The sequence below is a fragment of the Lacerta agilis genome, chromosome 13 (genome assembly GCF_009819535.1).
Source record: "Lacerta agilis isolate rLacAgi1 chromosome 13, rLacAgi1.pri, whole genome shotgun sequence".
NCBI classification, from domain to species: domain Eukaryota; kingdom Metazoa; phylum Chordata; class Lepidosauria; order Squamata; family Lacertidae; genus Lacerta; species Lacerta agilis.
The window spans coordinates 16226940-16251656 of record NC_046324.1 but is presented as its reverse complement, the minus strand read 5'-3'; the positions used below and the strand labels follow the sequence as shown (position 1 = coordinate 16251656).

Sequence of the window (24717 nt, the reverse complement as noted above, 5' to 3'; positions counted from 1 at the left end):
ATTCATGGAAGAGACAGCTATTGGGGGCCAGGAAAGCTATATTCTGCCTCAGAGTCCACAGTTGCTGGAAATCACCAGAGGGCAGAGAGTGCTCTTGTGTTTTAATACTGCTGTTGTGGGTTTCCCACAGATATCTGGGTGGCCACTGTGAAAACAGGACGCTGGAGTGGATGGGCTATTGGCCCGATCCAGCGGCGCTCTTCTGATGTTCTTACGGATGGGAATGTGCATGTCTTTCCTCAGCCCTACACCACGTTTTTAGGGGTAGCCTTCTGCTGCGTGGGCCCCTGACCCCACAAAGTACCGCTTTCCGGAGTTGCACCATGGAGTAAACGCGCTGAACATCGCCTTGTGCGCCCTGGGTAGTTTGCAGCGGCTCCAGAGCCTGGGCTTTTGCCTGCCCCCCCTCCCCCGCCCCTCCGCCTATATCCTGTGGGGCTTCTTGGCCAATGATTTACGAGCCACTCTTGCAGGGTGAGCTTTGGAGACGGGAGAAAAGGCCCCGGAGAGAAAAAGAGAGAGGATGAATGAATGAATGAATGAAGGAGCGTGCATGTGCGTGCTTGCTGGCTTGCGCGCAAAGGAGACTGTGCAGAGCAGCCTCCGTCTTGCTCCTTCTTCCGGGCTCCAACGAGGGTCCTGACGTCTCCAGGCTGTTGGGGAGCGGCACACCCACAAACCCAGGAGGCGGGGGGTGCAGAGAAAGAAACACCTAGCAAGGAGAGACCCCCCCAGCAGCAGCAGCAGAAACGTCCCGAGCCGCCCGCAGTGTGTGTTTTGCGTCGCTAGTTTGCAACGACGGGGGTTGACCATTGCAGTTGCGCCCCCTCTCCAATGCCGGAGGAGCGCTGGCCTTTTCTTGCTTTGCCTTTTTTTTTATTGGATTGCAAACCGACGCTTGGGGGGGGGGAGAGAGACTCTGCTGGGGGGGGGGGTGCTTCCCGTTCGCTCCGCTTTCCCTCCTGTCTTCCTTCTTCCTCCTCCTCCTTGCAAGGTCCCGGCTGCAAAAGCCGCGGCAGAAGAAGACCCTGACGTGAAGGGGACATTGAGGGGAGGGGAGGGGGGGGAGAAGCAGGCGCCGACCATCCCTCCCCAACTCCGCCACAAGACAACTTCGAGGTAAGAAAGAGAGAATCCGGGATCCTGCAAATCCAAATGCGTAAATAGCCCAAACCCGCCACAGTTGGCTTGGACAAGGCTTGGTTTGCTTTCCTGAGGACAGCTCCCTCCTTCCACCCACCGACCCACCCCACACCGCATTTATAAAGTAGGGGAGAGAAATTTGGGAGAGGTTGGGGAAGGACAATGTCAATGAAAACCCGTGTGGGAAGGCCAGGGCCCCCCCAGCTGGGGAGGAGGAGAGGGGGACAGAGGTATTCATAAAGGGATCCTTTGCCTCTTATAGATGTGCGTGCTTTATTTATTTAATAAAGAGGATTTTGGCAGGTCTGGGGCTGGGAGAAAAGCTTCTACCTGCTGAAATTCCCCACTCTTAAAGGTACAGGAGTCCAGGCATTTCCTCCCTCCTGATCCAGCCACCCAGTCCGGCTAGATCAAGTAGGGAGACTTTTTCAACTGACACGGAATAGATTTGGAGTGGGAACACTGGGCTGGCTCTGCCGGCTCCCCTGCCAGCCTCTTTCTCTTTTTATCCTGGCTTCCCCATGGAGCTGTGAAGTGGGGGTCCTGCTGTTTCTCGGTGCTTCAGACTCCCAGGGAGGCGAAGAGAGGGAGGGAGAGACAAAATTGTTGCAACAACTTCAGCTTTGGTCGGTGATACTTCTTCGCTGCCTGCCTGAGTTCCATAGGATCCCAAGCAGAGGCTGGTGATAAGTTGATTGCAAGAGAAAAACAACAACCCAACCCCTGCTGCTGCCACCGCCTTTCCGGATGGGCAGTGGCAGTACCAGAAAACAAGGCGAAAATTTGGGGCTGTAGAGGTCTGGGATGAGTGGGTAAACATTGCGAAAGAACCTGGCTTGCGGGAATGAAGACTGTTGTGGATGGGATAGTCATCTTTGTTTTGCTTTGTGAAATGGAAACACAGAAAATGGGCTTGGGGGGGTTGCAATATTTTGGAATCTACAGTCAGTGGGATTGTATGCTTTCCCACTTGTTTCATGCTGCAGGTCCTCAATATTAAAAACAGCAACAATAACACAGAATTAAGGTGACCATGTTTTAATATCTGTGTGGACAGGAGAGTCACTCTTGAGCTGAAACTGTGTCTATCTGTGGCAGCGATTGTGGAAGGATTGTTCCCAGGGTGTGAGGGAGTCAGGAACCAAATCATAACATTCTGTGAGGTCTTATTATGCTTTTTTTTTTTTACTATCATAATTTGCCCTGCTTCTCTCCCCCCCCCTCCACATGTAGATCACTTACCTAATGCAGGGGGTTAGTTGCATAATACAAAAACAACAGGTATTAATTTAAAGTGTTCTGTAAGGCATTAAGCATTCTTTGAACTTGTGCAGAGAAGGAATGCACCAGGGAGGGAATGCTGAGTGGATATACAATGCATCCTCCTTGGAATGTGCGTGTTCAGTCGTGTAAGAGGCGGTGTGTTTGACAACATGGCAATCAAGCCAGCACAACCTTCTTCTTTTTTTCCGGTGTAGGAAGCCAGGTTTATATAGAGTTTTTATCACCGTTCCTATATCAGAGGAGAGACATAAACCTCACAACTTCCTTGGCATCCACCTATGTTTTTGTGTGTGATGGATGCTTGATGGGAGGGATGAGGAAGCAGATCCACCGAGTGTTGTTCTGTGCAAAGCTTGCTTTTTCTCCCCCTTTTCTCCTGCTGCGGAGAATGCAGACTTGCAGTAAACTGTTTGCTGATGAATAAGCCTCTAGCAAATTGCATTGCTTTTGCTTCCAGGCTGCCGGGCATTGTCCTCACCTCACCACCACCCCGAGCTCCCCATTGGCTTGAGGAGAGTGAATAAAAATCACATTAAGGAGGCGCCTTGCCAGCAAAGTATCTCATACCTGCCCCCATGGGGTGGGGATTTGCAGAGAAGCTGAAAGCACAAGCTGGTGGCCCTGGCATTGTGTGCCATTGTGTGTCACACAAGGCTGGCTGGAAGCAAAACTCAACCCCCTGCCCTCCACCTCCTCGCTTTGTAAGAGAATGGGACAGGTTGGATTGGAGTGAGCCTGCATGGGGCTCTCTACCTCCTAAGTGCTTTCTTCTCTTCTCCTCCTCTCCCAATTCAGAAAGCAAATGGACAGGGGCATTGTTTGGCAACATGTGAAGCCACGGAGTGGTCAGGTCTAAGAACTGGCTTGCAGCCTGGTGTTTTGTATGTTTAAGTATTAATGCTTATTATGGGGCTTCTTCCTAAGCAAATATACCCAGGCTGTTTCGATCACGTTTGGGAGAACAGCCAAGAGTCTTGTGGGATCTTAAAGGCAGTGTTAGAAACTCAGATATATAAGCTGATGACCAAATGGTACCTCACACCTAGGTTACTCTTGCCACAACAGAATATCTAAGCACCATTTTCCCCTCAAGGAGATTATTATTATTATTATCATCATCATCATCTTTCATTTCATTTCTGTACTGCTTTATATTTTAAAAGGGGGGTATAATCTCAAAACCGTTTACAACACATGAAGGCATCAAATAAAACAAGCTAGGATAAAACAAATTCAGGCTTCGAGGGAAATATTTCAAAGTAACATTTTGCTTTCCTCACATTTATTTACCTGCTTAATTTATATAGCTTCCCCCTAGCAAAACTTCAGGTTTATTGTGACATACGTTTTCTGTGTCGGGCTTGTTTTGTGAAATGCTTTGGCTGTTTTATCCTTATTCATGGATACAGTATATATATATGTGTGTGTTTGTAAATAGTATGGCCAAGAGGCTATGGTATAAAAGGGACTCTCTAGGAACAGGAGCAACCCTACGCAAGCACAACTAAGCTTCACTCAGAGTAGACCAGTTGGAATTAATGGACCTAACAGAGTCATGTTGATTAATGCCACTGGGTAAAACTTGGTTGAATGCCACCCACTCACTGTTTAAACTCCTTTTGTTTTGGCCATTTAATTTATTTATTCTTCCATTTATAGCCTACCTTTCCTCCCAGGTAGCTCAAGTTGGCTTACATAGTTCTCTCTCCCCCCACCCCTTCATATTACCCTTGCAACAACCTTGTGAGGTAGGCTAGGCTGAGAGTGGGTGGTGATTGGCCCAAGGTCGTCCAATGAGCTTCATGGCTTGAGTGTGGGATTTGAACTCGTCCCGTCTGACACTCTAACTGGTTCTGTGCCGTGTGTATTGCTAACTGAGGAGAACGCTCCATGTATCTGGCACAGTGGACTGTCGTCAACAAAGGCTTATGTCGCAATAACATCTTTTGGCTGCAATCCTAAGCACAGTGACAGAGAGGAGGCCCTATTGAGCACAATGGGAGTAACTTCTGCTCAGAAATGCTGGAGGTCGCACTGTCCACCTCTAGGGTGCTACAATACCAATTTTATTTTGGCTCCGCAGACTAACATAGTCTGAATTTTGGAGATAAGGATTGATAGCAAATAAGGACGGCCCTACCATTGGTCGGAGTGGGGCAGCCACCTCAGGCAGCAGATGCTGGGAAGCAAGGTGAAGCAATGAAATGTTGGAGATATTGCCGTTGTGGTTGACCCTCTGCCTCTTAAAGCTAACCTGCTGCCTTCACTTGTCATGCAGTATGCTATCCCATCACTTGCACTGAAGTAAGATTCAGTTGCCAGGCCCCATCTCTGCTGTAAATTTAAAGCATTATTATAAAACTTTAAACAGTCATGGCTTCCCCCAAAGAATCCTGGGAACTATAGAGTGTTAAGTGAGCTGAAAGATGCGAGGAGCCCCCTATTCTTCTCACAACTCCTAAAGTTCCCTGGAAAGAAAGGTTGACCGTCCAGCACTGTTCAACCAGCATGGCGTAGCAGTTAATGCATCAGACTGGGACCTGGGAGACTAGGGTTTGAATCCCCGCTCAACCATGAAACTCACTGGGCGACCTTGAGCCAGTCACTCACTGCCTCTGAGCCTTGTTGTTGTTTAGTCATTTAGTCATGTCTGACTCTTCATGACCCCATGGACCAGAGCACATCAGGCACTCCTGCCTTACACTGCCTCCTGCAGTTTGGTCATACTCATGTTGGCAGCTTCGAGAACACTCTCATCCTCTGTCATCCTCTTCTCCTTGTGCCCTCAATCTTTCCCAACATCAGGATCTTTTCCAGGGAGTCTCCTCTTCTCATGAGGTGGCCAAAGTATTGGAGCGTAAGCTTCAGGATCTGTCATTCCAGTGAGCACTCAGGGCCGATTTCCCTGAGAATGGATAGGTTTGATCTTCTGCCCCTGAGCCTAGCTTACCCCAAATGTTTGTTGTGGGGGGTTGAATGAGGGGGGGGGGAATCATTGATGCCACTTTGAGCTCCTTGGAGAAAAGGGTGGGATATGAATTAGATATATAAATAAACTGTAGCCCTGTGAGGGGAATATAGGCTCTCCTAACAACGGCCAACACCCTTAACAGACTACAGCTCCCATGATTCTTTGCGGGAAGACACAGGTGTTTAACCAGCAAGATACTGCTTTAAATGTATAGTGCAGATTGTGCCTCGGTCTGGTTGGCTTATGCATGTGGGATTGGAAGGGGGGCCAGTGTGGTGTAGTGGTTAAGAGCGGTAGAGGCGTAATCTGGGGAACCGGGTTCGCGTCTCCGCTCCTCCACATGCAGCTGCTGGGTGACCTTGGGCTAGTCACACTTCTTTGATGTTTCTCAGCCCCACTCACCTCACAGAGTGTTTGTTGTGGGGGAGGAAGGGAAAGGAGAATGTTAGCCGCTTTGAGACTCCTTCGGGTAGTGATAAAGCAGGATATCAAATCCAAACTCCTCCTCTTCTTCTTCTTCTTCTTCTTCTTCTTCTTCTTCTTCTTCTTCTTTGCAAAATGTATTGGGCTGGCCCTGATGTCAGCCTACCTCCCTACACCTGCAAAACACACTATATGAAAGTCAGTTCTTAGGATTTCTACAATTTGATTCCGTATTGCTGTGTTGTGAGCTGCTTTTGGTGTCCTTGTATGGCAAAAGTTCCCCTACAAGATACGATATTGATAATAGCGTTAGCAACAGCATGGCAAAAATGGGGCTAAATGATCTGAAACCCAAGTATGCTTTTCTTGGTTTTAAGACCACCGGTCTCAAATGCCAGGTTCTGAAGAGTTGCAGCAATTCTCAAAGAACGATGGGTGAATATTGTGCAATAGCAAAACAACAACAACAACCCTGAAGATCAAAGTAAGAGTGAAATTTTTAATCGAAGATACTTCTCTAGTTTCACAGTATTAGCTCTGCTTGCTTGAAGGTGATTGCATTATTGCTGTCCACACACCTCTGTAGTGAAGCGCTGGAATTTTGCATTGGGAAAAATGTAATGCATGCCATGCATATTGGCTAAGGTTTCCTTAATATTGCCTAGTCCTGCATGGTGTTTTTTGGGGGGTTTGTCCCCCCCCCCAAGATAATTTTGTATTGCTTTTTGTTTTGTTTTTTGAAGGCAAAATAATCTCATTGCCTAAGAGAAGGTAGTCTAGGGAAGGTAAAATGGAATGATTAATGCTGCAGTCTGATCTCCCAACAGCTGAAATGCTGGGCTAAGGCTTTTTCCACCTTCACACAAGGAGTATGAAGTGTAGTCAACCTGCTTTCATAGAGGTCATGAAAGGATTGATCGGTAGTGAGCCCGTAGCTCATCCTAAAGACCAACCCCGGTAGACTCTGCCAAGTTGTCAGGTGGTGCTCTCGTGTGTGCGTTTTCATGGCAGTGTGATTGCTTTGCTCCAGTTGGGAAAATTGAATCTGGGGAAGACAGATCTCTCTTCAAAGACGAAGCATTTCCTTTATTGTTAATTGAACAGTCACAAGGCATTTCGTTTTGAAGGTGGCATGGAGCAGATAAGAGAATTTCCTTTGCTAATTCAACCTTTTTTGACATGTAATTCTGCAAGCTTTTGAGCTAACACAAGACTCTTCGGTAGGTAGACTAGGAAGGCATGTCCAGCTGTTCAAAAATGCCCAAGTTAATTGCAATGCAAGAAATGCAAAGGTAACATGCATATTATCTTTGGGGGTCAGATCAGGACTTGAGCTTTCCCTGATGCTTTTTTCTATAGTCTATTACTTGACTCACTTGCTTGAGATTTGGGAAAGGGCCATTGCTGAAGTGGTAGAACACCTGCTTTGGATGCAAAAAGTTCCAGGTTCAATCCCTGGCAGGTCCATTTAAGGAAGAGGATGGAGAAGCCCCAGAAGCCTGTAAATTTATTTGTCAGGGGAGGTGGGCAGCATTCATGCCTTAGTAGCAGCAGGGGCAGAGCTGGGTGCTCCGGCACCCGGAGCAGCACACATGCCGTGCACCCGAGGGCGGGGCAATCTGGCCAAGGGGTGGGGCGATCCGCCCATGGGGCCGATCAACACAGCTGCGTGATCCTCCCCACGGGCCGATTTTGGCACAGCGCCGTGATCCTCCCCTACAGCAAGCCAGGGGGAGGTGGAGAGCTGCAGCATTGCTGCTCACCGCTTTGCTGCTTGCCAGGCATGGGGGAGTTGCGGGTGGGGGGCCCCCTGCACCAAATGTCATCCCCCTTCAGGACGACACCCAAGGCGCCCCGCACCCCCTTCCTACACCCCTGAGTAAAAAAGGTAAAGGGACCCTTGACCATTAGGTCCAGTCGCGGATGACTCTGGGGCTGTGGCGCTCATCTCGCTTTATTGGCTGAGGGAGCCGGCCCTGTGGATTAAACCACAGAGCCTAGGGCTTGCCGATCAGAAGGTCGGCAGATCGAATCCCCGCAACGGGGTGAGCTCCCGTTGCTCGGTCCCTGCTCCTGCCAACCTAGCAGTTCGAAAGCACGTCAAAGTGCAAGTAGATAAATAGGTACCGCTCCGGCGGCAAGGTAAACGGCGTTTCCATGCGCTGCTCTGGTTCGCCAGAAGCGGCTTAATCATGCTGCCCACATGACCTGGAAGCTGTATACCCCTGAGTAGCAGAGCACATACTTTTCAAGGTCAGTCCCCAGTCAAAGGATTCATACTACAGAGTATCCTGTAAGAATGACACCACCATTCCTTTCCTTGGTGTGTTTGTTTTCTGGCTTACCTGCTTCGCTCTGAGATCCACCTTCCCTGAATTCTGCTTTCAGCTAGAATCCCCACAATTAATTTTGGAATTGGGCCATTTACATATTGACAAAGCAGAGGGAACACATCACTGAAAGAAATGGACGAAGGCGGGACACAGGCTGCATAAAAATTTGCACGCGGTAATTTATACGGATAGATGCAAATATAAAAAAATAATCACGACAGTTTGAATAGAAATGCAAGAGACATGCCTGCTCAGTTTGCTGTTCAGGTATTAACTGTTGATGGGCAACTTCAAGGCCCTTCCTCTCGGCTCTTATGGTCCTTTAATCTGTCAACCAGACAGGACTTCAGATAGAAGACTCCTTCAAATACAGGACTGCCCTCTGTAGAGTAGGATGCATGGCCCTTCCTGAAACAGGCTGCAGGTATTGATGCCTTTCTTCCGCTCCTGTCATTTCCACCTCGCCTCGCTCCCCATGGGCATTGATAAAACGCTGGGGAAAGTCATCCTAAGGTGATGTACGGTCAAGATTCCTTTTATGCAGTTTTACTGAGATGTACCTACACGGCCCAGGTGGCGCTGTGGGTTAAACCACAGAGTCTACGGCTTGCTGATCCAAAGGTCGGCGGTTTGAATCCCTGCCACGGGGTGAGCTCCCGTTGCTCGGTCCCAGCTCCTGCCCACCTAGCAGTTTGAAAGCACATTAAAGTGTAAGTAGATAAATAGGGACCGCTCCAGCGGGAAGGTAAATGGTGTTTTCATGCGCTGCTCTGGTTTGCCAGAAGCGGCTTTGTCATGATGGCCACATGACCTGGAAGCTGTCTGTGGACAAACGCCGGCTCCCTTGGCCTATAGAGCGAGATGAGTGCCGCAACCCCAGAGTCGGACACGACTGGACCTGATGGTCAGGGGTCCCTTTACCTTTACCTTTACCTACACAGCAGCATGTTAGTAAAGCATATCTTGAAAAACATCTTGATGTAATCATTTTTTTAAAAAAGTTTTCATTTATACTCTTCAAGTTTATACATTTAATTAGTTGTACAGTCAATTTAACATTTCAAAACAACAACAAAAAATTCCTTCCAGTAGCAGAGACCAACTAAGTTTGTTCTTGGCATGAGCTTTTGTGTGCATGCACAATTCTTCAGAGTTTGACTTCCTTCCCCCTCTTTCTGCGGTTCCTTAAATTTATTTTTTAACATCTTCTGCATATCCAAATTCTGTGCTTTCCCCCCCAGGGCTACGCATATCCCTAAACATTTTGTGAATCTAAGTTTGGCTTCATTGAGGGGCAGTATTTCAATCTGAGTAGGAAAATGAGAGTACTCCTAAACTTTTTTTTTAATAGAAAAAGGCACTGTCCAAATTCATTTAATTTGCTCATTTAATTATCTACTTTAAAATATCTTTAAAATATCTGAAGAAGTGTGCATGCACACGAAAGCTCATACCAAGAACAAATACCAAGAACAAACTTAGTTGGTCTCTAAGGTGCTACTGGAAAGAATTTTTTTAATTTATTTTACTTTTAAATATATATTGTTATGAAACTGTAGGTTATTACAATAATCCTGCTAATGTTTTTTATCTGTTTGCAATTTATCTGTAAATATTCAGCGAACCATTTCCATTCTTTTGTAAAAAGTTTGTTATCTTGATTTCTTATTCTTTCAGTAAGTAAGTTTCGCTATTTCTGCATATTCCATGAGTTTTTGTATCCATTCTTCCTTTACTGGGACTTCTGCTTCTTTCCACTCTTGGGCAAGTAGCATTCTTGCTGCTGTAGTAGCATACGTAAATAAATTTCTACACAATTTAGGTAGTTCTGTCCCTATAATTCTCAGAATTTTGGGAATTGATGCAATCATATTGCCAGATTGCTGACTGGGGTAAGGTATTCCGAGGACATTACACCAATCCTGGCATGGCTGTAATGGATACCAGTTATATTTTGGACTAATTCAGAGCGCTGGTTTTGACCTATAAAGCCTTCTGAGCCAGTGTGGTGTAGTGGTTAAGAGTAGTAGACTCGTAATCTGGTGAACCGGGTTCGTGTCTCCACTCCTCCACATGCAGCTGCTGGGTGACCTTGGGCTAGTCACACTTCTTTGAAGCCTCTCAGCCCCACTCACCTCACAGAGTGTTTGTTGTGGGGGAGGAAGGGAAAGGAGAATGTTAGTCGCTTTGAGACTCCTATGGGTAGTGATAAAGCGGGATATCAAATCCAAACTCTTCTTCTTCTTCTTCTGCAGCTCAGGGCCTCTGTGTCTCCTCACACATGAACCAACTTGGACTCTGTATTTAGGGTTGGGCGATACAATATACCTATATATCATGATGACTGGAATAATGATGGAGCTGTGTAGAGGCACTGCCTCGCTTCGAGGTTTCCCCTTCATTGTGATTATTGCCCGCTCTAGTGTTTCCCTGCACACAGCATGTGGTCAGCTGGGGCTGCAGGGAGTGAGACGCATTGGCTGACTTCATGGTTTTCCCCACAGCCCGTTAACTTCCCAAAGAATTATGGGAACTTTGTTAAGGGTGCTGAGATGTATTAGAGGGGCATCCCCTTTTCCTCTTCCAGAGCTATAGTTCCCAGACTTCTCAGGGATGGGGGATTGGATGTTAAACCACTCTAGGAATTGTAGCTCTGTGAGGGGAGCAGTGGTCTCTGAAGAACTCTCAGCAATACAGCTTGCACAGTGGTACCTTGGTTCTCAAACGCCTTGGTGCTCAAACAACTTGGAACCCAAACACTGCAAACCTGGAAGTAAGATTTCCTGTTGGCAAACCTTTTTCGGAAGCCGAATGTGCAAAAATGAGTGTTACGCTTCCGATTTGAGTGCCACACTTCCATTTTGAGTGTTACACTGTGGTCTGTCTGTTTTTGTTATTAATTTTGTGTTTTTGTGGCTCTTTTGGCCCTGTTTACCAGCATAGACCAAGCAGCTACTATTCCTGAGGATTGGGGTTTAGCAATCATTATCCCTATATTTAAAAAAGGAAACAGAACTGAGCCTGCTAATTATAGACCAATTAGCCTATTAAGTATTGTTAGCAAACTGTACGCTGCCCATTTATGTGATAAACTGGTTGAGTGGATGAATCGAGAACGCATCCTGTCAGAAGCACAAGCTGGTTTTAGAGCAAACCGATCAACCATAGACCAGGCTCTGATACTCCAACATCTGGCGGACAAATACTCAAGAAAAGGAGGATCTTTATATGCAGCGTTCATAGATTTCAAATCTGCTTTTGACCTAATACCAAGGGAAAGACTCTGGGAAAAGCTTAACGCTACAAATATAGATAAAAAATTATTGCTTCTTATTCGTGGCCTATATGAAAACACTAGGGCCAGGGTAAGATGCGATAGATTAGGTCATCTAACCAAAGAAATTCATATTTGCAATGGAGTCAAACAAGGATGCGTTCTCGCGCCAACTTTATTTAATTTCTACATTAACTCTCTAGTAGAAAATATGGTGAAAGAAAATGCTCATCCACCTAAATTGGCAGATGTGTCCCTCCCGGTGCTTTTATATGCAGACGACGCCGTTCTACTCTCTTTCTCCAGCGTCGGCCTAAGGAAACTTTTGAGATCACTTTCCAATTACTGTCAAGCCGAACAACTAGTATTAAATCACAGCAAATCCAAAATCTTGGTGTTTTCAAAAAAGAGAAGAAAACACAATTGGAGACTTGACAACCAACCTATTGATCAAGTAACAACTTTCAAATATTTGGGAATAACTTTTCAGGAAAGGGGCTCATGGCTTCACCAGATGAATAATGCCATTGCCAACGCAGGTAGGACTAACAAAGCCCTAATAAGATTTTACTACGGGAAAGGGGGCCAATACGTTCCGGCAGCCTCTCAGGTTTTTGCCATAAAAATACTGCCACAACTTACTTATGGCTCCCAGATCTGCAGTTTCAAAAATCCCGCACCTATGGAGGCATTCCAAACAAAATTTTATCGTTCCTTATTGGGAGTCCCTCCCTGTGTATCTAACGCAGCTGTCCGCCTTGAAGTCGGACAATTACCTATTGATGCGCGGATGTGGATCATGAGGATACACTATTGGTTAAAACTCATCTTTTTCCCGGCTGGGTTGGCACCTTTAACACTAGTAGACACCTTTCATTCCAACTGGAAAGCTTCCCTTTTTGGCAAGATAAGAAGCCTGGGACTTTCCCCGCAGATTCTGATAGCAGCGGGTTATGAGAGAGCCAAAAGTCAAGTGCTCCAACGCATTAGGGACACAGAGCTGCAGTGTCACATGAGCAAAATGGAAAAACATACCTCAATAAGAGACTTCGGGAGAGGGTTTTCACCCGCAGACTATCTGACCAAACTACAAATACCCAAGTATAGACATGCCTTCACTTTGGTCAGATTCAATGTGTTGCCCTCTGCCCTGTTGCTAGGTAGGTATGAAGGCAAACCGTATGAGTCACGTGTTTGCCCATGTGGCTCCTTGGAGGTGGAAACAAACCTGCATATACTGCTGCACTGCAGTTTCTACGAGGATCTACGACAGACTTTTATTACCCCAGTTCTTCACAAGTTTAAAAATGAATCAGAATCCCAACGCTTGAGAGCCCTAGTAGAAGACAGGGTCTCCGAGACTACGATTAATGTTGCCAAATTCTGCGTTTCTGCTATTAGACGCAGGAAATATAAGCTATCCATTGACAATGTGCAGGCAAAGGCAAACGTTTAATTTTATTAAGATCTTAATTTCAAAATGCTGTTTTTTCGTGTGTTTGTCTTGTGTGTGCTTCGTTGGACGATTTGGTCTGTGACCGTTTAATAAAATTTGATTTGATTTGATTTGGTTATTAATTTTGTGTTTTTGTGGCTCTTTTGGTTTTGGTTTTGTGACTGTGTGAAACCCAGTTCAGCTACTGATTGATTGAGTGATTGCAGTACATTGTTTATTGCTTTCATTTTATGGATCAATGGTCTCGTTAGATAGTAAAATTCATGTTAAATTGCTGTTTTAGGGGTTGTTTTTAAAAGTCTGCAACGGATTAATCCATTTTGCATTACTTTCTATGGGAAAGCGCATCTTGGTTTTGGAACGCTTTGGTTTTGGAACGGACTTCCAGAACGGATTAAGTTTGAGAACCAAGGTACTACTGTATTTCTCAGTCACGCTGTAGCAAACACTGGGAATTCTTTCGTTAATTCATATTTGTGTTTGTATGGGCCCTGAGTGGCTCACAGCATCCAATAAACAACAATATAGCAAATTTAAAAGCATAAATAACCACAATTACATACAATCATAGAGTTAATGCCTCTGATTAGTAGTAGGGAAGGGACTTAGCTCAGTGGAAGAGAACCTGCTTTGGTGCAGGTTCAATCCCCGACATTTCCAGGTGGGTCTGGGAGAGGACCCTGGAGAATTGTTGACAGTCAGTGTTCACAATAAAGTGGTACCTTGGTTCTCAAACTTAATCCGTTCCAGAAGTCCCTTCCAAAACAAAAGCGTTCCAAAACTAAGGCGCACTTTCCCATAGAAAGTTATGCAAAATGGATTAATCTGTTCCAGACTTTTAAAAACAACCCCTAAAAGAGCAATTTAACATGAATTTTACTATCTAACGAGGCCATTGATCCATAAAATGAAAGCAATAAACAATGTACTGCAGTCACACAATCAATCTGTAGCTGAGCTGGGTTCCACACAGTCACAAAAACAAAAAAAAAGAGCCACAAAAACGCAAAATAAATAGCAAAAACAGCTTAACACTCAAAATGGAAATGTGGCACTCAATGTGGCACTTACTTCCAGGTTTGCAGTGTTTGGGTTCCAAGTTGTTTGAGTACCAAGACGTTTGTGAACCAAGTTACCACTGTACTGAGATGGATGACATGGTACAGCTTCTCGTTTTCTTAATGTACATCATTTTAAAAGAAAAAAATCAACCCATAGAACACTTAATGACATGAATAAAAGAAAGTGTGTGGGTGAGTTATGGTTGATCATCATCATTATTATTATTTTAAAAGTTGCTGTTTTGTATTAGAGATTTTAGATGGCTTACGAAACACAGCTTACTTTGTTTCTCTTTCTTGTTGTGTGTTCATTTAGAACTGGAATAACGCAACTGGGATAAGCAGCAAAGCTTGACCTCCACCAGCCATGGAAACCAGCCAGGAATCTTCTCTGTTCCTTGTGAACATTTTGGAGGAGCTGGATACCAAACAAAACTCTGTCTCCTACCAGGATCTCTGCAAATCGCTATGTGCTAGGTTTGATCTGTCCCAGTTGGCCAAGTTGCGTAGTGTGCTTTTCTACACTGCCTGCCTAGACCCTAATTTCCCCGCCACCTTGTTCAAGGACAAAATGAGGTGCAGCGTGAACAACCAGCAGTCGAAGAAGATCATGGTTGCGGCAGACATCGTAACGATATTCAACCTCATACAGATGAACGGCGGGGTGGCCAAGGAGAAGCTCCCTGTTTCGCGGGAAAAGATGGGGAAGAAAGAGTCTCTGGAGTCCTGTCGATCAGACACAGAAGTGTGCAATATGGTGGACTGTGTGCTCAACTGCGAGCTGAGAGATGGAGAATTTAACAGGGGGTATTCGAACAGGAGGTCGTCCAAATGCAGGAAAGGGGATTGCAAGGACTGCCCACAGTTTGTACCTGCTTCCGAGCCCAACTTTCTTCTTGGGGTCAATAAGGAACTGAAAGGCCGAGCGGCTTCCCTCGACCGACTGCAGGCCTTGGCGTCCTACACTATTGGCAGCTCTCCCCCCTGCGAAATGCAAAGCACGTATTTCCCCATGAACCTCGAAACTGAGTCTATGTCTGACCAGGACTCCTTGCCCATCAGCGGAAGCATCAAGGAGGCGTTCATTTCGAACGATGAGCCGTTTGTGATGCAGTCGTGCGTGCAGAAGCGGAATATCTTCAAGGAGGATTTCCACAACCTCATAACCATTTCGCCCAGCTTAATGTCGCCCACTAGCAAAGCAGAGGACGAGCTCGTCGAACCTCCGGGCAGGAAAGAGACCTCCAAGCAGGCATTTTTCAACCACAGCTTTGAGATGCCCTACAGCAGTCAGTACTTGAACCCGATTTATTCGCCTGTGCCTGATAAAAGGAGGGTCAAGCATGAAAGCTTAGACGATCTCCAGGCTTCTACTTACTTCGGCCCGACAACCGTTTTCGGACCGCAAGAAACCAAACGGTGGCTGGGGAAGCCGAGCAAACAAACTCCGTGGCCGGTCAAAAGCTGGAGTTTGAACACCGAAGAAGTACCTGATTTTGAAAGGTCCTTTTTCAACAGGAAACAGTCTGAAGAGAATCCACGGTACCAGGGTTCAAACAGCCAGCCTTCCAATTTCCCAGCCACCGAGAGGCGCCAGCCTTATCTCAACCCCAAGGAACAGCAGTCAATGATGCAGTCTGGCTACGCCATGAAACCGAACGGGCATAAACCCAAAGACATCCCCTCCATCTTGGAAGTGGAGAAGCACGAGCCCATGAAGAAGTTTAAAGACAAGAGTATTAACTGCACCTCCATCCAGCTTCTGAGCATTGACAAAACGAACAGTGTTGGGACGCAGACAGACCAACAGGGGCTGGAACACAAGAAGTGCAAAGAGATGGTCCACCCCAACCAGAGTAAGTACGGAGAGCGACATTCTCTTAAGCAGTCTGATGACGACTCTGAAATTGTCAGCGACGACATCAGCGATATCTTCAGGTTTCTGGATGACATGAGCATCTGTGGGTCTACCGGGGTGATGCAGTCGTCGTGTTACAACAGTACCGGCTCTCTTTCTCAGATACACAAATCGGACTGCGAAAGCTCCCCTGAACACCACTTAGCTAAAATCTCCAATGGAAATGCCAGCAACAAGCTGGACAAAGTGTCGCGGCTGGAGATCAGCGGCACAGACGACGAGCTGAAAACCAGCGTCTGCAAACTCGTTCTAAGGATTGGGGAAATCGAAAAGAAGCTGGAGTCTCTCTCCAGTGTCAGGGATGAAATTTCCCAAGTCCTGGGGAAGCTGAACAAGTTGGATCAAAAGATTCAGCAGCCGGAGAAAGTGAGTGTCCAACTGGATCTCAATTCCTTGACCAGTGAGGTTCAGTCTGAAGAAAGTACCTCGCCCAGGATCTTTTCATGCCATAATTCTTCACACGGAGGCAAACTGGAGAATAATCCGGACTGGTGTTGTTCGGATGCCAGTGGCAGCAATAGCGAAAGCCTACGGGTCAAAGCCTTAAAAAAAAGCTTGTTCACCAGGAGGTCTTCGAGGTCACTGACAGAGGAAAACAGTGCCACAGAATCCAAGATAGCAAGCATATCTAACTCCCCTAGAGACTGGCGAGCTATCACATATACAAACCAAGCTGGCATTACGGAGGAAGATATGAAAGACAGGGGTGGAGGCGAGAACAAAGACTGGCACAGGAAATCCAAAGAGGTAATTTTTCAATTTCTGCTCAGTGAATTATATTTTTAACTTGACTGCATGAAAAGGATCTGGTGTAAGTCTCGAAAGGCTCCGAGGATTACAACATCTGCCTACTACTACACTACTGTTAGAATTGTTTTTAATGAATTTCCATCTGTTTTCTTAACCCACTTGTTTTTTTTTTCTTCCCCACGGCAATATCCAGAATACATAAAGAGCTGCAGTCTAAAAACAACACTGTTCGTATAATTTGAGATTGTCCCAAAACAACACCAGCCGCCCCAAAATGTAGATTTTTTTTTCAATTTACATGGTATACTTAGAATCATAGAATTGGAAAGGGGTCCCCATGGATCATCTAGTCCAATCCCCTGCAATGCAGGAATATGCACCCATACAGGGATCAAAATCGCGACCTTGGCCAACTGAGCTAACCTGCAAGCAAATAGACTTGTATAGTCCATTTGGCAGTTCAGTTTGCATGTTAATTCTTTACAGATAGGACTCACCTATTGGTGAGATATCACTTTAAGAAGTGTATACTCACATGTGCTCTCCCTCTGTTTAGATATCTTTGTATTCTGACATTATTATTATTATTATTATTATTATTATTATTATTATTATCATCATCTGATGTTAGTCTATAGTTATAGGGCCACACTCATGGCCTTATGTTAAGGGTAAATGGTAAATCTCACCATTATAATGAGAAGTCAGGTTTCCAGGGGGTAGTTAGAAAATGGTTCATCGAACTGATTTGAAACTGGCCAGTGTAGGAGAGGCATTTTTCAGTATGGTTCAAGCCAAATTTGGGGTAGAAGGGGTAAGAAATGAATTATTCTGAAGAAGTTTTAAAAAACCTAAAGAAAATACCAGCTTCTTGATGGGTACCTTTTTGTTTTTCTTTCATAGACTTTGCTCAGGTGGTTTTTCCAGAAACATTTCTCCATTTCTACATCATCTTTTCTGTTAGGTCAAAGGGAATGCCTAGAGCGTGCTTTTGTCTAAGAGTAGTGTAATATGTTTGTAGATTGGGTTAAAAATAAATAAACCAAAAAGGCATTTTTTGTGTGGCCAGTGTTGGTCAGTGGGATTTCATAAGGGTGTTCCTTGCACATGCTCAGTACGAACTTGTTGTGAGAGAAGGTTAGGTGGAGGAAAGTTGGGTGGAGTGAGAATGTCTGTCAGACAGGTCAGTTGGAACATGCCAACACGGGTGTGTGGAGGACAGAAAAGAACTGTGAAAGGAAAACGAAAGTTTATTGTTATTTTTAATTACAGAGCCACAATGGTTAAGGGTATGTGTGTTGACTGGAGAGTTTTGCTCCATTTCTCATGAGAAATTGAAGGGCGGTAGTAGGTTCTACAACTTACAGTTTGAGCATGCCTCAGCGGAACGATATGAAACTCAGCAGCATAGGAGGGAAAGCTTTGAGAGCAGCCCATGATGAATTTGAGGTAGACAGGATAAGAAGTGGCTTATTTTGAATGAATTCAGCATTTGGTGAGAGACTTCAGCTTGTTGACAGGTTCCGTGCGTTTTTCTTTCATAGATTTTGCTGGGGTGGATTTTCAGGAGAAAATTTTGTTTGTAGTGTGTGATATGAGGAAACTGGTGATGGTTTTAAGACTAAGAGAGTATGCAGCATGTGCTTGTCACATTGTGTAACACGTTTGTATTTTGTGGGCATTTTAAAGAAGATCTTTCTTCTTGATTGAGCGGTACAGAACTTTATGCGTATATAAATAACTTATAGAAAGAACTTTCTTCTCGTTTTTAAACAGGCTCTAAAGTCTTTCTTGTTCACAAGGTTTATTGAATGATTAAAGCCTTGTTTGCTCCTGCGTATGCTATTATGCTTATGGGTTTCCTTTTAGTTATTTATCCTGTTTTGAATTGTAGAAGTTTTGTTTGTTTGTTTAGTTATGTCAGGTGCCTCGAGAATTTTTATTTTATTTTATTTCGAGAAATCCAAAGAAGAATGTTTCGATTTGTATATTATTTCAGAAGGTGCAAAATTGGTAGATTCATATTAAAATGTGAACAGAGCCAAATTTATTACCCCGTTCCTAGTCATTTTCAGAGTCACTTCCTTGCTTCCACACATAGCAGGCAGAGTTTTAGGGAAGAGATGGAGCCAGCCAACCGACTCACCTGTGTGGAGTTTCATGAGCTCTTCTGCATGAAATTCCTGATTGACTAGGGGTGCATTCAGAAATGGGGAATAGTACATGGGACGCGGGTGGTGCTGTGGTCTAAATCACTGAGCCTCTTGGGCTTGCCGATCACAAGGTCGGTGGATTGACCCCGCGACGGGGCGAGCTCCCGTTGCTCTGTCCCAGCTCCTGCCAACCTAGCAGTTCAAAAGCATGCCAGTGCAAGTAGATAAATAGATACCGCTGCAGCGGGAAGGTAAATGCCGTTTCTGTGCACTCTGGCTTCCGTCATGCTGTCCCATTGTGCCAGAAGCGGTATATTCATGCTGGCCACATGACCCAGAAAGCTGCCTGGGTTCCCTCAGCCTGAAAAGCGAGATGAGCACCACAACCCCATAGTCGTCTTTGACTGGACTTAACCATCCAGGGGTCATTTGCCCTTTTTACCTTTAGTGCATTAGTTTTCCTGATTATAACAGTGGTGCTACTGCCTCGTTCTCTAATGTTCCTTTCACACTACAGTACCTGTTGTGTTATGGAACTGCAGCTTACTGACCCATAAACCAGCATGTTGCATTGACTTTCATTCACACCACTAGGCATGGTGTGACACAACCAACATCATTGGACAACGTTTCTACAGAAGCTACATGTGTGCTTCTCTTCCTCCTTGATAATGGCAGGAAAGAACTACCGGTATATGCTGGTGTACTGCCCAAATTTTACCATTTCACTGCCACAATTTTTCCAGGTTAAGGGCTGCAAATGGTCCCCCCCCCCCCAGCAATCAAATAACACGGAAATGAGGACTAAACAGATACTGCGTTCCATTAGTTTTCCCATAAGTGGCTTCTGCATTGTGTATAATGCAGAAATAAACAGCAAGGGAAACATTGGGGAAATGGAATAAACTAATAAGTTAAAGTATAGTTTTGTTGTACTTCCGTTAGTTCAAGGTCCTGAATGATGGATGTGTATGTATATTTTAATGAACTGAATTGGTTGGGAAGTGTATGTGCATGAAAATGGTAGTATTTAGCTTACCGTATATTCTGGCGTGTAAGATGACTGGGCGTATAAGACAACCCCCAACTTTTGCAGTTAAAATATAGAGTTTGAGATATACTCAACCACAGATTCTCCACCTGGCGTATAAGACGACCCCTGACTTTTGAGAAGATTTTCCTGTATTAAAAAGTAGTCTTATACGCCAGAATATACAGTATTTTTTAGTAGTAGTATTTAGGGCTGAGCGAGATCTGGTTTTCAACAGCAGCTAAGCATTGTGATATAGTGGAACAGCTTAGGGAGCTGGGTATGTTTAGCCTGTAGAAGAGAAGGTTAAGGGGTGATATGATAGCCATGTTCAAATATATAAAAGGATGTCATATAGAGGAGGGTGAAAGGTTGTTTTCTGCTGCTCCAGAGAAGCGGACACGGGGCAATGGATTCAAACTATAAGAAAGAAGATTCCACCTAAACATTAGGAAGAACTTCCTGACAGTGAGAGCTGTTTGGCAGTGGAATTTGCTACCAAGGAGTGTGGTGGAGTCTCCTTCTTTGGAGGTCTTTAAGCAGAGGCTTGACAGCCATCTTTCAGGAATGCTTTGATGGTGTTTCCTGCTTGGCAGGGGGTTGGACTGGATGGCCCTTGTGGTCTCTTCCAACTCTATGATTCTATGATTCTATAGTGATATAGCAGGATGTCTGAAATAAGGATGGAGCTATGCAGAGGCACTGGCTGGCTTCATGGTTTTTCCTGCATTGTGATTTTTGCACAGCACATCGTGATTCTCAATAAAAAATTATGAAACCAATATCACAATATGGACTTCAAACCAGTCTTGAATGATATATTGATCTATCACCCAGCCCTAGGTGTAATACATATAGTAACAATTTTATGGATGATTTGTTAATCATATAATGTGACTTGTGCTATACCTGTGATGTTCTATTATGTAATTGCCATTTGTTGTTTCCAAGCCGCTTTCGGATTCGTTTGAACGGAAAGTGGCATAGAAACACATTGAATGAAATCAAAAATGAATCGAATAAACAGCCATGTGGATGCAGCCAAGGCAACTGATTTGTTGAGCACGAAAGTCCTTTCTTTCCTTCCCTGAACTACTTGTGCGACTCACTGCAGGCAGATAGGCAATATGAAGCCCCACACGCCCCGAGGCACTCCAAGCAACCCAAAGATGGCTTCTTGATTGAGCAAGTCTTCAGCCCCCACCCTTACCCGGCGTCGCTCAAGTCGCACATGAAGACCAACCCCCTCTACACGGACATGCGGCTGATGGAACTGGCGGAAGTGAAGCGGGCTCAGCCGTCGTGGACCATTGAGGAATACACGAGGAACTCGGGCGAGAAAGGGAAGTTGGCCGCTCTGGATCTACAAGTGAGTCACGTTGGTTTCCACCGTGGGTGGCCTGTGCCAAAGTGGAACCTACCCAAAAGAAGGGGAAACCTGAATGTTGAAGGGTATAGAGATTCATATTGTCAGTAAGTATGTCAGACCCTCTAAGTGTCCCTGTTTTCCAAGGATCGTCCCGGATTTACAGAAGCCGTCCTGGTTTCTGATGTGATCCCGGAATGTCCCGCTTTTTCTTAAGACGTCCCTATTTTCATCAGAGAAATGTTGGAGGGTGTGGTAGGTTTGGATTGCAACCCTGTATCTGAGAGGTGCAGGAGCTTCTTCTTCCTGTGAGCTGCATTCCCTTGGGAGAAAGTGGTCAGGGTCTACTTATTTTTTTATTTCATTTTATTTCTATACCTCTCTATATCCGAAGGTCTCAGGGTGGTTCACATAAAGCAGGCATCCCTGACCTTGGCCCTCCAGATGTTTTGAGACTACAATTCCCAGCATCCCTGACGACTGGTCTTGCTAGCTAGGGATCATGGGAGTTGTAGGCTAAAAACATCTGGAGGGCCGAGGTTGAGGAAGGCTGACATAAAGGATCACATACATATAATCAAAATACAAACGGCAACCCAATGGAACCCCCCCCCCTAAAAAGAGCCAGCATTTTGAAAAGGGTATAGGTGGATGTAAATCAGATTAATCAAAGGCCTGGTTAAAGAGGAATGTTTTTGCCTGGTGCCTAAAGGTGTTTAATGAAGGTGTCAGGTGAACTTCCTTGGGGAGAGCATTCCACAGATGGGGAGCCACTGGAGAGAAGGCCCCGTTCTCCTGTTGCCACCCTCCTGACCTCTCGAGGAGGGGGAACACAAAGAAGGGCCTCAGAAGATGATCTCAGGGTCCGGGTAGGTATATGTGCTGGAAGCCACTCAGAGCAGCTGGGGAAACAACAACAACAACAACAACAATTGTTGATCCCTTCTAGTTTTGGTATTTATTTGGTCTGCCCACTGCTAGTATGTACATCCTGACCACTTTGAACCATTTGCACGCTCAGGCACACAGCTGACCAGATCTCTAAATCCACCCACACTAAGTTCACCCACAACCCATTCTCAACACATTCACACCAACTGCTTGGCTTCTATGCTACAGTGCTTAGAAGGGGCTTCCTTTCTCAGCACTGCCCATGGAGACCAGTAGCAGTCTCCTACTCCATGACAGCCTCAGCAGCAGGAGAGCAATGGAACAAGTCCATGCTAGATAGGAGTTTGCAGTCTAGAAGCAAACTGCAGTGCAACAAGTTCCCCATCTCTCACTTTGCGTATTCTAAATCCTCAGAGCACATCATGCATATTATTACTAGGGTTGCAGCGTTCAGTCAATTATCTGTTTTAGAAATTGACCAACTGGAGAGGTGCGAATCAACTAGCAGGGTTGTTGTTGTTGTTGCTGCTGCTGCTTTAAAACGTTGATTGTTTTGTTTTTGTTTGTTAAAACTCACGTATTCAAAAGTTACGGTGCAGCTTTGTTCCCTGCCGTAATATCACAGAATGATCACTCCGTTCCTCAATCCCTCATCGCTGTCATTTTGGCTCGCCAGATACCTCAATAGGAACCCAACTTCCAGTCTGATTTCAATTAATATATTAATTGTTTTTAATAAGATACTCCAAAGATACTCCCTTCTAGGTTTGAGAAGTCCCAGGGCAAAACACCCAAATGGACTTTGCGTATGGCGGTCAGCAGTCGCACTCCAAATCAGCACCAGATGCCATTTTAATTTCCCACGATGCCTAGTGTTGAAATAGCTCTGCTCTGAGATGTTGTGTGGGAAGCTAAATTGGCTGTTCCACACCACCTGGCCCAGGGGCCTCAGAGCTGGCAAATAATAGTCCCTGGCAACTGACCGAGGATTACGGATGCTGGTGTCCAGTCTGGTCGTCCACCCTTCGGTTCGGTGGGTCGCTTGTTGTGCAGGCCTGCCCTCCTCCAGAATTTTACACATGAGTTGTATTTTAAATAGTAATTTCCCCATCCCAACCAGATGCTTTTCACAGTTTCTGTCACACACAGGTGGCAAGATTCAGGAATAAATCAGCCGTTCTGAGACCCAAGAGACTGGAGGGGTTAGAAGATTTCAGTCACAAGGTGTTGCTAGGATTTGACTTAAGGACACCTTGCAGTCTGTTTTTAGAGAGGCTGCCGAATTGAGAGCAGGAAGCGTTGCAACAGGGGAGCGTGAGGCAGCCACTTTATAATAAGCTTTGTTCCGTTGCTGTTGCAAATTTGAGAGCACGGCGACAGAGGAAGCCATCTTTGGAAAGCTGCCTGTCAGCCTGAATTTTTAAGCAGATGTCTTTTTATATGCAGTCAAACCTCAGCTCCCGAATGCCAAAAACCCGGAAGTAAGTGTTCCGGTTGTCAAACATTTTGGAAGCCAAATGGGCTTCCAGAACACATTAAGTTCGACAACAGAGGTTTGACTGTAGAAGGCTTCAAAGAAGAATTGCTTCTTGACTGTGTCCTCTTTGCTATCACTAGCCACAATGTCTGTGTTTTGCCTCCACTGTCGGAACACCGCTTGCTGGGAATCAAGCAGGAAGAGTCTCCTCACAGAACTACAATTCCCAGAGTGGTTTAACAATCAAGCCTTCTTCCAGGGAACTCTGGGAATTGTGGTTCTGTGAGCAGAATGGGGGTTTCCTAGCAAACTCTCAGAACCCTTAACAAACTACGCTTTCCCAGAATTCTTTGCGGAAGTCGTGACTGTTCAAGTGGTACCATAGTGCTTTGAATGTATCATGCAGATTTGGCCTAAGTTGTGTGTATCCTTATTTAGAGCTGGAATTCTGAGAAAGAGACTCTTAATGGCTTTCTTCTTCTTTTTAATTTCCAGACTCAAGAATCTTTAAACCCCAACAATTTAGAGTACTGGATGGAGGACATCTACACCCCAGGCTATGACTCGTTACTAAAGCGCAAAGAAGCCGAATTCAGAAGAGCAAAAGTTTGCAAAATAGCTGCCCTGATTGCAGCCGCTGCCTGTACAGTTATCCTTGTCATTGTCGTTCCCATATGTACTATGAAATCGTGAATTTGACGATGGATGAATAAATCCGTCTCTGGAACATTTGCTCCAGATAATTCCATTCAGTCTTTTAAATAATCACCTTATGGCAAAAATTGTAACCGTGAACTGGGAAGGATGCACTGAGCGATCTCAGCGAGGGAGCATGTAAAGACATTTGGGGTTTGTTTGTTTGTTTCTGTTCCTTGTTTTTTTTTTGTTTTTGTTTTTAAAAAGAAGAGAGTCTTTTTAAAATAGCAAAGCACCTGGCAGACTTAATGCTAACTAGGTTTAAATTTTTACATGTTATTACAAGTGGAATTCTTTTCCTCTCTTTTTTTTTCCTTCTTCACCCTTTGAAAAGAAGATAAAATATTTTGCAAGACTGGCTGTGGATGAAGAAAGAGGTTCCTCTCCCTCCTCTGTATGGAGACAGATTTTATACTAAAGTTATCTTGATTGACTGCTAAGCATCCTGTACAAATATGCATCTCGTCAGACAGATAAGAGCAGTGATACTG

At 45.1% G+C, this 24717-nt stretch overlaps 1 protein-coding gene across 1 annotated transcript; it reads left to right on the top strand.

The window, feature by feature from the left end:
* Positions 1–986: 986 nt before the first annotated feature.
* MINAR1 (membrane integral NOTCH2 associated receptor 1) lies at positions 987–24394 on the top strand. The gene is made up of 4 exons (XM_033167751.1): positions 987–1119; positions 14262–16610; positions 20911–21165; positions 24026–24394. Exons 2-4 carry the CDS (start codon positions 14313–14315, stop codon positions 24221–24223), a joined length of 2751 nt encoding a protein of 916 aa, XP_033023642.1. The 5' UTR covers positions 987–1119; positions 14262–14312; the 3' UTR covers positions 24224–24394.
* The last annotated feature ends 323 nt before the right edge of the window (positions 24395–24717 follow it).

Bases quoted from the DNA above. Each gene is read 5' to 3' on its own strand.
- MINAR1 (XM_033167751.1), top strand. From the start codon at position 14,313: ATGGAAACCAGCCAGGAATCTTCTCTGTTCCTTGTGAACATTTTGGAG. The intron at 16,611-20,910 runs GTAATTTTTCAA...GACTCACTGCAG, and splicing joins GGCACAGGAAATCCAAAGAG to GCAGATAGGCAATATGAAGC. The intron at 21,166-24,025 runs GTGAGTCACGTT...TTTAATTTCCAG, and splicing joins TGGCCGCTCTGGATCTACAA to ACTCAAGAATCTTTAAACCC.